Genomic DNA, 11702 nt, shown 5'->3' on the forward strand with positions numbered 1-11702 from the left:
GTGATATCTGCATAACAAAAGTCATTTTTTGGTAAAATTACAGTAAATGTTCGATTTTTGTTTTAACCAAAAGTGTGTTTATAGTTCACAGCTATACTTTCCTTAATATCGACAGTTAAAAGCTTTTAGAATACAGGTAACTCATGTATTCCACTTTTTTCACATTTTTTTTGGTAAATTCACAATAAATAAAAAAAAAACAGTCTAAAAGGTAACCTTTTTTAATGAATAAAATTGCAGGAAAAAAATGTTGGATGGAACAGATGTAGTAACATTTATCAACATCTTCCCAAATATCTGCATTAAAAACTTTGACCCAGTTTGATAAACATTAAGATATTTCTTTTCATTTATTACAAAAACAAGTGTCTAAAAGCACATTCGTGTCTTTTCTCATTTTTACACTTTCAGGGACTTTTATTTTCTTCCTGACTCCTTTTAACACATCAATTACACACCAAGAGAAAATGAAGACAAGAAATAAAACACTATATAAAAATACACAATATAAAAATAACCACTTACTCTGTTTGACGTAATCTAGTAATATTTCATAACCCGTGATTTAAATTTCATACCACATACATAACAACTGAAATATATATATATATATATATATATATATATATATATATATAGCATAACTGTTTACACTCAGCTCCGTCGTCAAAAGTGCCTAAACACAACAGATAACATACAGATGCATCTCAAAATATTAGAATATCATCAAAAAGTTACTTTATTTCAGTAATTCAGTTCAAAATGTGAAACTCATATATTACATTACATTACATTACATTACATTTGGCAGACGCTTTTGTCCAAAGCGACTTACAATATTATACAATATATTACAATATTATATTGTATTATATTGTATTATATATAATATTGTATTATATATAATATAATATAATATACAATATTATATTATATTGTATAGATGTATTAGACACAAAGTGATCTATGTCTTATTAGAATATGTTACAAAAGACCAATTTGTTATTTTTCCAGTGTGGGCAGTGTGCCAAGTCCTGCTGGAAAATGAAATTGTTAGCAGAGGGAAGCTGGACTGCACTGACTTTAGACTTGATTAAACACAGTGGATCAACGCCAGCAGCAAACCATCACTGATGTTTCAGATTCCCTCAGAAAACTAAGGTTGGCTGTACACGGCCTTGGAAAAAAAAAATCATATTTTTCTAAAACTGTATAAAATTATTATTTTTGCATGGATGCTTCTGCTGAAAATGTGACTTTTGTATTTTCCCATTTTTTTCCAGAAGTTCATATTCCTCCTAAAATATTTAGATATATAATCCTACTGAATTTTAAACACATCTTTTTGTGTGACTTTTGTATTTTCCAAACTTTTTCCCCTCAGAAAACTGAAAAATTGACTACCTGCTGAACTTTAAATTCATCTTTTCCTCCAAAGGTATCAAAGGAATGTTGTAGCAGGGATGCTTCTGCTGAAAAAAGGTGTCCTTTTTTCCCCCCGATTTGATTTTCCAGAAATCACATATCCTGAGAAAATTGAGGTTGGCTGTCTGCTGACTTGAAACAAGAGCAATGTTAAAGTGCAGAAGCAAAACAAACCCATTTTTTAAGTACTACAATCCTGCTGAACTTTGAACTCATATTTTCCTACAAAAATTATCAAAGGAATCTTGTAGCAGGGATGCTTTTTCTGGAAATCTGACATTGTTTTTTTGTTTTATCAGAAAGCAGAGGTGTTGGAGGTGTCCACCGACTCGGACCACACCGAGCTCCTGCGGGAAACCGTGCTCACCCTGCCCTTCAGCCTGCTGCTGATTGGCCGGGCCATTTCCAGCAGATGTCGCCGAAACTTCACCCCAACGAAGGCGTAGAGCACCGGGTTCATGCAGCAGTGCAGGTAGCCCAGCGTGGACGTGGCTGTTATGGCGATGTCCAGCGCTGTGTTGGTGTCACAGCTGCTGCTGCTGTTGATGCTTTGGTTGGTGTGTAAGGTGTCCACTATGAGGACCAGGTTGTAGGGCGTCCAGCATATGAAAAAGGCCACCACCAAGGCCAGGATGACCCGCATGGCCCGCTGCTTCTGGGCACCTCTCTGAGAGCCTCTCTGAAGCCGCAGGAGGATGCGAGTGTAGCACACGAGGAGCACTTTGGCTGGAATGAAGAAGCCAACCACATGGTAGAGACACCTGAAGAATATTCGCCAGGTGTTTGAGGGGTACCAGTGGGTGCACTCAGTTTTACCACCCCGCCTGGAGTCGCTAGAGGCCTGCAGGTAGATCCAGTCGGGGACGGAGAGGAGCAGGGATAAGAACCAGACAGTCATGCAGCTGAGCTGGATCACCCAGGGCTTCTTACGAGAGTACATCTGCACGGCATGGACGATGGACATGTAGCGGTCCAGGCTAATGCAAGCCAGCAGAAAAATGCCACAGTAGAAGTTGACCTGTAGATTTTAGGAAACAAAAATAACACAATTAGGAGAAAATGACTCTATTCAGTGATTTATACTTGATTCATTAACTTAATTAATTACAGGATGCATCACCACATGGTACAGGAAGTGTATTGCTTTTTTTTATGGACGATACATCATACAGGTCAAGGGTCAGTAAGCTTACTTAAACTAAATTTGTGTTCCAATAATTAGTGCTAAAGGTTTTCAAATCAACCGAACAACAAGGGTGCCCAAATTTATGCACCTTCCAAATTGTATTTGAAGAATTATTGCACACTTTCTGTAAATCCTATAAACTTAATTTTACTTCGCAAATCTCAAATATCACTGTGTTCATCTGCTATATGTTGTATTTAACTGAAATTGCTGATCCAAACAACCATTGATTTAAGCTTCTTATTTACATTGTACTAAAATGCATTCATTTTCAATGGGCATATACGCAGCTAAAACGGGAGCCTAGTGCATCCCAAATCTATCAACATAACATTTTAGTCATTATGGCTTTTAGAAAAATGTGTTTTGGGGAGGGGGAGTAGAGCACTATAAGACCTTGTGGCGCCACCTACGTTTTTGTCCTTAATGGTATTTTTTCCCCTTATGTTACGTTTACTTTTATATTTTCGTAGATTTAAAGTCAGTACTTTTACACTTTTACTTAAGTAAAAAGCTTGAGTTGATACTTTAGCTTAAACTTTTTACCTACAGAGTAATGAATGTCAATACTTTTCACACTATTGCCCATCACTTACAATGTGGTGCTCACCCATTATTACCTGGAAAAAGAACAACATGTTCCTTCAGGGGCCAACCTACCTGAAAGAGTGCTCCAGTCAGCTTACAGAGCCCAGATCCAAAGTTCCATCCATTGACTGCTTCCATCGCCCACAGGGGCATGGTCAGCAGCAGCAGGATGTCGGCCACGCTCAGGTGAAGGACGAAGGTGTCCGTCACACTCCAGCTCCGCTTCTTCTGCCACAGGACCACCAGGACCAGCCCGTTACCCAGCAGCCCCACAACTACCGCCACCGAGTACAGGATGGGGATGAAGATGGAGTCGAAGGCCATGCTGCTGGTCTGATCACACACTTCCCCACAGCACGAGTCGTCATAACCCGGTTCATCATAGGTGTAGTTATAATCAGACCAATTGAAATTAGAAACATCCAAAACCAGAACCATGTTCTGCCAGAAAAAAGAGAAAGCAAATCAGGATTAGGATCATATCAGCTCCAAAAAAGGACTTTTTGTAAAAGAGGGGGAAAATAATATAAAATAATATTTTAAAAAATATTAACGCACTCAGAACTGTTCACAGATTTTTTTATTTTATTTTCTATTTTCTACCCAATTTGAAAAACCTTTTACCCAATCCCCGTTCATGTGAACGTCCGCTATCACTACACTGTAAACCTACAATTTGTTTAAACATTAATATTTTTTATATATATTTTTTTAAATGTTAAATTAGATATTTCCAAACATTAATCAACCACTTTGGGATTTTTGAGTTAAAGCAACTTATTGAGTTAATTGTTAATTGAGTTGAGTCTGTTGCAATGGCATCTTCATTTTCACTTGCCTCTGGGAGCATCTATTTGCACACTGGTTGTGTCTCCTAGTGACTGAAGGCCAGTTTATTTTTCTGTGTCGAACCTGCACACAGAGTTATACTTTAAACTGCAAAGGCGGGAACGCGAGGCCCGGTGGACCAATCACAGCTGAATTCATGCATTTCCAAGGAATTAATTTTGCAGTCTATTCAATTATCCCACCTATTCCTTCGTGCTCGACTTTAAGATGGCAGCGCTCCTTATTTTTTATTTTATAGATTTACGTAGGCTATGGGACGTAAACAGTGGCTTTTAATAAACTTCTTGTGCATTTTTTAAAGTTCTAAATGTCTCGTTTTAAGTGTCAGGGCTCTCTGGTTTCTACCAATGAAGTGTGGAGCTACTTTGAACCTGAATAACGATGGAAAAAGCTTTTTATCTGCAGGCGGAAGACATGCCCCATATCATCCATTCTAAAAGCCTTTTTGGGCAAAGTGCACACATTACTGGATCTTAGAAAGCTGAGGGAGAGCGGAGTTGGGCTATTCAACAAAAGTAAGTACTTTTTATCACGTTTTAATACACCCAAATCCATTTCACACCAGAGTTCTCCTTTAATGCAAGCTAAGAGCTGCAATGCAATGCAGTTACCCTATGCTGGAATATTTTCCCAATGTTAGGGTAAGAAATGCTGGCAAAAGGAAAGTAAGGCTGTTTATTTATTTATAATTTATTAGGAAACAAAATCAAAGCTTTACTGAATAAGCACTGATGTGCACATATTCATCAATTAGTAATAAAAGTCTCAGAGCATAAAGGGTTAAAGTTTTATTTAAATATGCCAAACAGTGGGGAAGATATTTCCTCTTTGCTGCAGGTGACCTGGCACCTTGTGTTGAGAGGATGTGGTTTCAGTTAGTGTAGAGATGTTGGTGAGATAATTCTTTATAATTGTATGACTCACTTTTGAAATGTTTAATTCTAATTTTGTAGCATTTTGTTATTTTTAGTTTGCAGGCTGCTTTCTTTAAAAGCTAATTAATAGCCTTTCTGTTCCACCTTAAACGCGGCATTACTTACAATGTGATTTAAGGTGGAACAAAGAAATTCTAAGATGATTATAATTTAAAAAGCTAACATTTGCATAGTTTTTACGTCATTATGTAAAAATCATAAGATATTACTTTTTCCAATTTATTTACAAACTTATAATTGTTGAGTTGACTCTGTTGCCATTGGCAGCTTCTTTTCCATTTGCCTCTTGGTCCATCTATTTGCATAATGGTTGTGTCTCCCAGTCACTGACACTCACCATCAGCGATTTAATCAATTTGCATAGTGGGCGTGTCTCCCAGTTTCTGTCACTCACTGTCAGTGTGTAGTCATTTCCCTCACAGGATAACTTATATAAAAAAAATGAAATGCCTTTTTTTCAATGTTGTAGGCTGTAAGAGCAAGCATATATATATATATATATTGAGCTGTTAAATTTGTGTTGGCTTTATGCTATACTCTTCATTCTGTAGCAGTATTTTTTTTCATTGTAATATAATGTTCTATGAGTATTTTAATGAATATATGACTATATTTTAATGAAATCAGAAAGAGGACAAATCTATTTTATTCACCTCGTCCTACAATTCAAAATTCAAAGTAGTGTAATTGTACAAAGCGAATAAATTAACCAAAAAACTTTAATCAAATTAACTTTAAACTTTAAATTAACTATAAATTTTTTGTTATAATGCCTAAGATTACTGTAAAAATTGCTTAAAAAATTGTATACAACAAATAGCGTTTTTTTTAAAAGTAAAGTCAACTTATCCAGACTTTGTATATGTGTAGTCAGTTTACCAGTAATAATATATATATATATATATATATATATATATATATATATATATATATATATATATATATATATATATATATATATAAAGCACAACTAATTTGAGTAAAGCAAATATTAGCTTAAGTAGCTGGGGAGTGACTACACACTGAGGTGATGGACACACATTCTAGCTAATGGTTTGACAAGTTTTGAGCAATAAATAATAAAGCGATGCAACATGTTTGTGAAGTTTTTTTAAAATCTTTTTAAATATGTGACTTTTTTAAATGTTGTCATGTGTCATACTGACAACAAACACAGTTCTGAGATCAGAGCTATCTATTTTCTACTCTCATATAGAAACAATTGGGGACAAACCATTCTGACCTCAGATCTGCTGCATGCACCAAAATGCGTGAAAAGTTTCGGAACTTTCCGAAAATGCGTGACATAACGAAATCTGTTTTGGGACAGTCACATGGGTTTTTCCGATTTGATACGGACTTCGAATCACTGTGAGTCGAAACACTGTGATTCAAATGAATCGATTCACTAGAGGAAATGAATCACTAGTTTATAGCTATAATTTTGCACCTCTTAACTGTAAACTGAAGACAATAAGACTTTAATGTAAATATGGTTAGTATAAAGAATAAATATTATAATGTATTTTAATGTAATATATTTACAACTAAGGATTATTATACTTATTATATAGTAAACTTAAAAAAGTACACGTTTTTTAACATTAAATTACTGTAAAATTTACAGGAACCTTTTTACAGTGCATATTTAGAAGCATTTTCTTTGTTACAGAACTTTTATACATTGGCTTGCAAAAGTATTCATACCCCTTGAACTTTTTCACATTTTGTCACCTTACATCCACAAACCTAAAATGTATTCCATTGAGATTTTAACTGATAGAATAACACAAACACAAAGTAGCACATGATTGTGAAGTGGAACTAAAATTAGGCATAATTTTATATAATTTTATAAATCTTAATCAAATAAAATTTTGAAAAGGATGACATGCAAAAGTATTCAGCCCTCTTTACTCTAAACCCCCTAAATATCCAAAAAATCCAGTGCAATTAATTACCTTTAGAAGTCACTTAATTAGTTAATAGAGTCCAGCAGCTATGTGTAATTTATTCTCAGGCCTCAGTGGTTTGTTAGTGAACAAACATCAAGCATCATGACCAAGGCCAAGGAACACACCAGACAGGTCAGATCTCTAGAGATAAAGTTGTGGAGAAGTTTAAAGCAGGGTTAGGTTATAAATACATATCCCAAGCATTGAGCATCCCAAAGATCACTGACCAACCAATCATCTGAAAATGATTGAAAAGGTATTCTACAACTGTTTATACAAACCTACCAAGACATGGCCATGGTGCACCCAAACTGACAGATCCAGCAAAGAGAGAACTGCTCAGAGAAGCAGCCAAGAGGCCAATGGTCACTCTGGAGGAGCTGCAGAAATCCACAGCTCAGGTGAGAATATCTGTCGACAGGACAACTATAAGTTGTGCACTCCACAAATCTTGCTACTGGTAGAGTAGCAAGAAGAAAATCTTTGTTGAAAGAAAGACATAAGAAGTGCTGTTTGAAGTTTGTAGCCACAAGCCATGTAGGAACACAGCAAACATATGAAAGAAGGTGCTGTGGCTATTTAAGACCAACATAATCACTGCTCAGCACCCTAAACACACCATCCCCACTGTGAAACATGGTGGTGGCAGCATCATGCTGTGGAGATGCTTTTTTTTTCAGCAGGGACAGAGTTGGGAAACTGGTCAGATTTGATGGGAAGATGGATGGAGAAATACAGGGCAATCCTGGAAGAAAACCTGTTGGAGGCTGCAAAACTGAGACTTGAGCCTGGAAAGGAGATTCACCTTCCAGCAAGACAATGACCTAAACCTAAACATACAGCCAGAGCTACAGTGGAATGGTTTAGACATTGTTAAAGACACATATTCATGTGTTAGTATGAGCCAGTCAATGTCTTTAAAGACCTAAATCCCTTTGAGCTTCTGTGGCAAGACATGAAAATTGCAGTTCACAGACGCTCTCCATCCAACATGGCTGGGGTTGAGCTGCTTTGTTAAAAAGAATTGGGCAAAAATCTCAATCTCTAGATGTAGAAAGCTGGTAGAGACGTATTCCAAAAGACCTAGAGCTTTAATTGCAGAGAAACAGTGGCTCTACTAAGCATTTATTTTTATTCTTATTTGTTTCACTTCACAATGATGTGCTACTTTGTGTTGGTTTATCACTTAAAATCTCAATAAAACACAGTTAAGTTTGTGGTTGTAAAGTGACAGAATGTGAAAAGGTTCAAGGGGGTTGAATACTTTTGAAATCCACTGTAGAACCCCTTTAGAGGCTAAAAGCTACCGTACAACCACTCATACGGTATCTATCACAACACCAGACAGATACCTGGACATTTCAGAACCCAAAAAGAAGATCGTCCTTTCAGAGAAATGATGCTCTTCACAGAACTGAGCTAAATTCTTTGAAAAGAAAACTGAAATTGCTTTGGTTTTTCTGTGACTAATAACTATGTTCCCTTGTGTCGGATCAAACGTCGCTCATCAGATTTACCAAAACCGTGGAGGGAGACACGACTTCTGAAATGAGGGCAAGTGAAACTGCGAAAGCTTGTATTAAGTTTTGTTTTTTGTGTTTTTTTTTTATCTCAAAATACCAGTGAAATAGCAAAAATTACTAACAGCATTTCTATTCTAACACTCTATATTTTAAGAGTACCTTGATTAATAATGCTCTCAATAGAATATCTCATTATTATCTCATTATTAATCAGCACTAATTATACTACATCATGCACTACATTATTATTAATTTTAAATTGAAATTTTAACTAAAGTAATAAATTATTATTAATTAAAATAATTTAGAATTTACGACATAGCATCTTAAGCATTAAACAATAGTAAAACATGACCTTGTTATGTAATGTTCATTAGCGTCTTAATCATTAGCTATTTTAATAAATAATTGAGGCGCTAGTCAACCATAAACCAATGTTTATTACAGTCGCAGGTAACTGTTAAATGATGTAACCTTATTATAAATTGTTTGCATGTATATATTAGATACCATTTTTATTATTTTATTTTATTATTATATTTTATAACTCTTAAAAATAATAATATGTACATATAACAAAATAATGCTTTAATCAAATTCAATGTAATTAAAAAAAAAGAAAAATCACACATTAGTTTAAAGAACTGCTTGTTATTGAAGAAGTAAATTGCACTTCATCATTTAAAAAACGTTCACAATTTTGAAAAAAATATATATATTATTATATAATAATATTTTTAGATACATATGTGTTTGAATATGAGTGCTTTAAAAACATTGACTGGATTGAAAACACATTAGAGAAAAAAAGGATAGAGAAAAAAAATGATGATAGCTTACTTAAAAAAGAATATATAAATAATTAAGACGTAAAGTTAATATTTTCACACACAAAAAAAATTAATAATATATACAGATATTGTTATACTATGTTTGAATACTTGGTGATGCGACAATTTTGGCAGAGCACTGAATGAAGTCCTCTGAATAAAAAAAGAACATTTCAAAATTTAAATTTTTCTAATGTTTAATAATAGGAGGATATAAACTATTTTTTATACAAACTGATGAAAGATTCTGTCTGGAAAAATGTAAGAGACCACTTCAGTTTCTGAATCAGTTTCTCTGACTTTGCTATTTATAGGTTTATGTTTGAGTAAAATGAACATTGTTGTTTTATTCTATAAACTACAGACAACATTTCTCCCAAACTCTAAATAAAAGTATTGTCATTTAGAGCATTTATTTGTAGAAAATGAGAAATGGCTGAAATAACAAAAAAGATGCCTTATTTGGTGGAATAACCCTGTTTTTAATCACAGTTTTCATGCATCTTGCCATCATGTTCTCCTCCACCAGTCTTACACACTGCTTTTGGATGACTTTATGCTGCTTTACTCCTGGTGCAAAAATTCAAGCAGTTCAGTTTGGTGGTTTGATGGCTTGTGATCATCCATCTTCCTCTTGATTATATTCCAGAGGTTTTCAATTTGGTAAAATTGAAAAAAAAAGAAACTTATCATTTTAAGTGGTCTCTTATATATATATATATATATATATATATATATATATATATATATATATATATATATTTTTTTTTTTTTTAAATTATTTCTTTATTGCTATTGCAGGCCAAATGAATAAACATGTGCCAGTCGCTGTTACACTTTCTAAGACAAAATTGTACAAATTTAATGTGACAAGAGACAAAATTTCCTATAGGCTTATGCAGGTCATGTGTTATTAAAGATCCAATGTGACAAGTAGCCTAATGAACTGTGCCCACAAAAATATCTTGAAAATAATTACACCTTTGTTTTCTATACTAGACCTGATTTTGAAAATCATTAGAGAGCATGTGTACAAGTACTAGTTACCTACTCAGTTTACTGTAAGTGTAAAACACAGCTGTGTAAATCAGTATAATGAGTAAGAGGTATGTGATAAGTACAGTATTAAACTCTGCACTCTGCTGAAACAGAGTCTCTAGTCTAGTCTAGCTTTTAGTTTCTGTCTATTCTGTAATTAAAGCAGTCATGAGAGATAAAACCCGTAGACATAAACACAGAACTCAGGTCAGATCTGAGGCTCTAACATTAATCTGAAGTCAAAAATGAAGGAATTTAAACTTACGTCAGTTCTGTAATCTGTAATCTGAGTATAGAGTCTGTTAATACACCCCCCACACACACATTCACACACACGCGCGGCGAGTCTGCCTTCTGGTTGGTCCAGCGCAGAAAACAAAGATACTTAAAGAGAGAGAGAGAGAGAGAGAGAGAGAGAGTTTGAGCATGTGAACAAGGAAGAGACAAAGAGAGGAACCGCAAGCACCACAGAAAATGATAAGATCTGAATCACTGAATCATTCAAAGTATTTCAGTTCATTTCTCATGCACTACCGGATTTATGAATCGACAGTTTTAGATACAACTTCAATTCAGTGTTTTTTCATCATTTAAAAATGTTCTTCATCCAAACTATGAAGAAAAACATATTTTAGATTCTTCAAAGTAGCACCTCTTGCTAAGATAGAGACAGTTTTGCACATCTTGGCTGGATTTTCTCAGTCAGTTTTATGAGGTAGAGTCACCTGGAATTTCAGGCTTTCAGTTAACAGCTGTGCTGAACTCGTCAAGAGTTAAACTAGCGCAAAAAAAAACAGGGCAAAGAATCTAAAAGCGGAGAGAGTGCGCATTTCTAGCGCAGAAAAACGGGCCAAAGAGTCTAAAAGCGGAGAGGGTGCGCATTTCTAGCGCAGAAAAACGGGCCAAAGAGTCTAAAAGCAGAGAGGGTGCGCATTTCTAGCACAGAAAAACGGGCCAAAGAATCTAAAAGCAGAGAGGGTGCATTTCTAGTGCAGAAAAACAGGCCAAAGAGTCTAAAAGCGGAGAGGGTGCGCATTTCTAGCGCAGAAAAACGGGCCAAAGAGTGTAAAAGCGGAGAGGGTGCGCAACACAGGAAAACGGGGCAAAGAGTCTAAAAGTTGCCGTAATTAAGGAGTTTAATATTAAGAGACATCATGAAATTAAACATCAATTTGAAAAATCTTAGTTTACACAACACTGTCAAAGATAAAGAGAGTAAGTCAAGTAAAATGGTGTGTAAATGAAATAATCAGGAAAAAGTATTATTTAAAGTGGTATATTTCATTATTTGTTTTATTACAGAGTCTGTGGCCCGTGACTTCAAATATATTTCTCCTTCTGTCCCCCAACAAAAAAAGTTTGGACACCCCTGA

General features: G+C 34.9%; 1 protein-coding gene across 1 annotated transcript; it reads right to left on the reverse strand.

The window, feature by feature from the left end:
* Positions 1-902: 902 nt before the first annotated feature.
* cxcr3.1 (chemokine (C-X-C motif) receptor 3, tandem duplicate 1) lies at positions 903-10700 on the reverse strand. Its single transcript, XM_007250879.4, has 3 exons — positions 10595-10700; positions 3272-3640; positions 903-2443 (listed from the first exon to the last, which is right to left on the reverse strand). Exons 2-3 carry the CDS (start codon positions 3635-3637, stop codon positions 1721-1723), a joined length of 1089 nt encoding a protein of 362 aa, XP_007250941.3. The 5' UTR covers positions 3638-3640; positions 10595-10700; the 3' UTR covers positions 903-1720.
* Between the last annotated feature and the right edge of the window lie 1002 nt (positions 10701-11702).

The sequence above is a fragment of the Astyanax mexicanus genome, chromosome 6, assembly GCF_023375975.1.
Source record: "Astyanax mexicanus isolate ESR-SI-001 chromosome 6, AstMex3_surface, whole genome shotgun sequence".
Classification (NCBI taxonomy): domain Eukaryota; kingdom Metazoa; phylum Chordata; class Actinopteri; order Characiformes; family Acestrorhamphidae; genus Astyanax; species Astyanax mexicanus.

Bases quoted from the DNA above. Each gene is read 5' to 3' on its own strand.
- cxcr3.1 (XM_007250879.4), bottom strand. From the start codon at position 3,637: ATGGTTCTGGTTTTGGATGTTTCTAATTTCAATTGGTCTGATTATAAC. The intron at 2,444-3,271 runs GTAGGTTGGCCC...TAAAATCTACAG, and splicing joins TGACTGGAGCACTCTTTCAG to GTCAACTTCTACTGTGGCAT.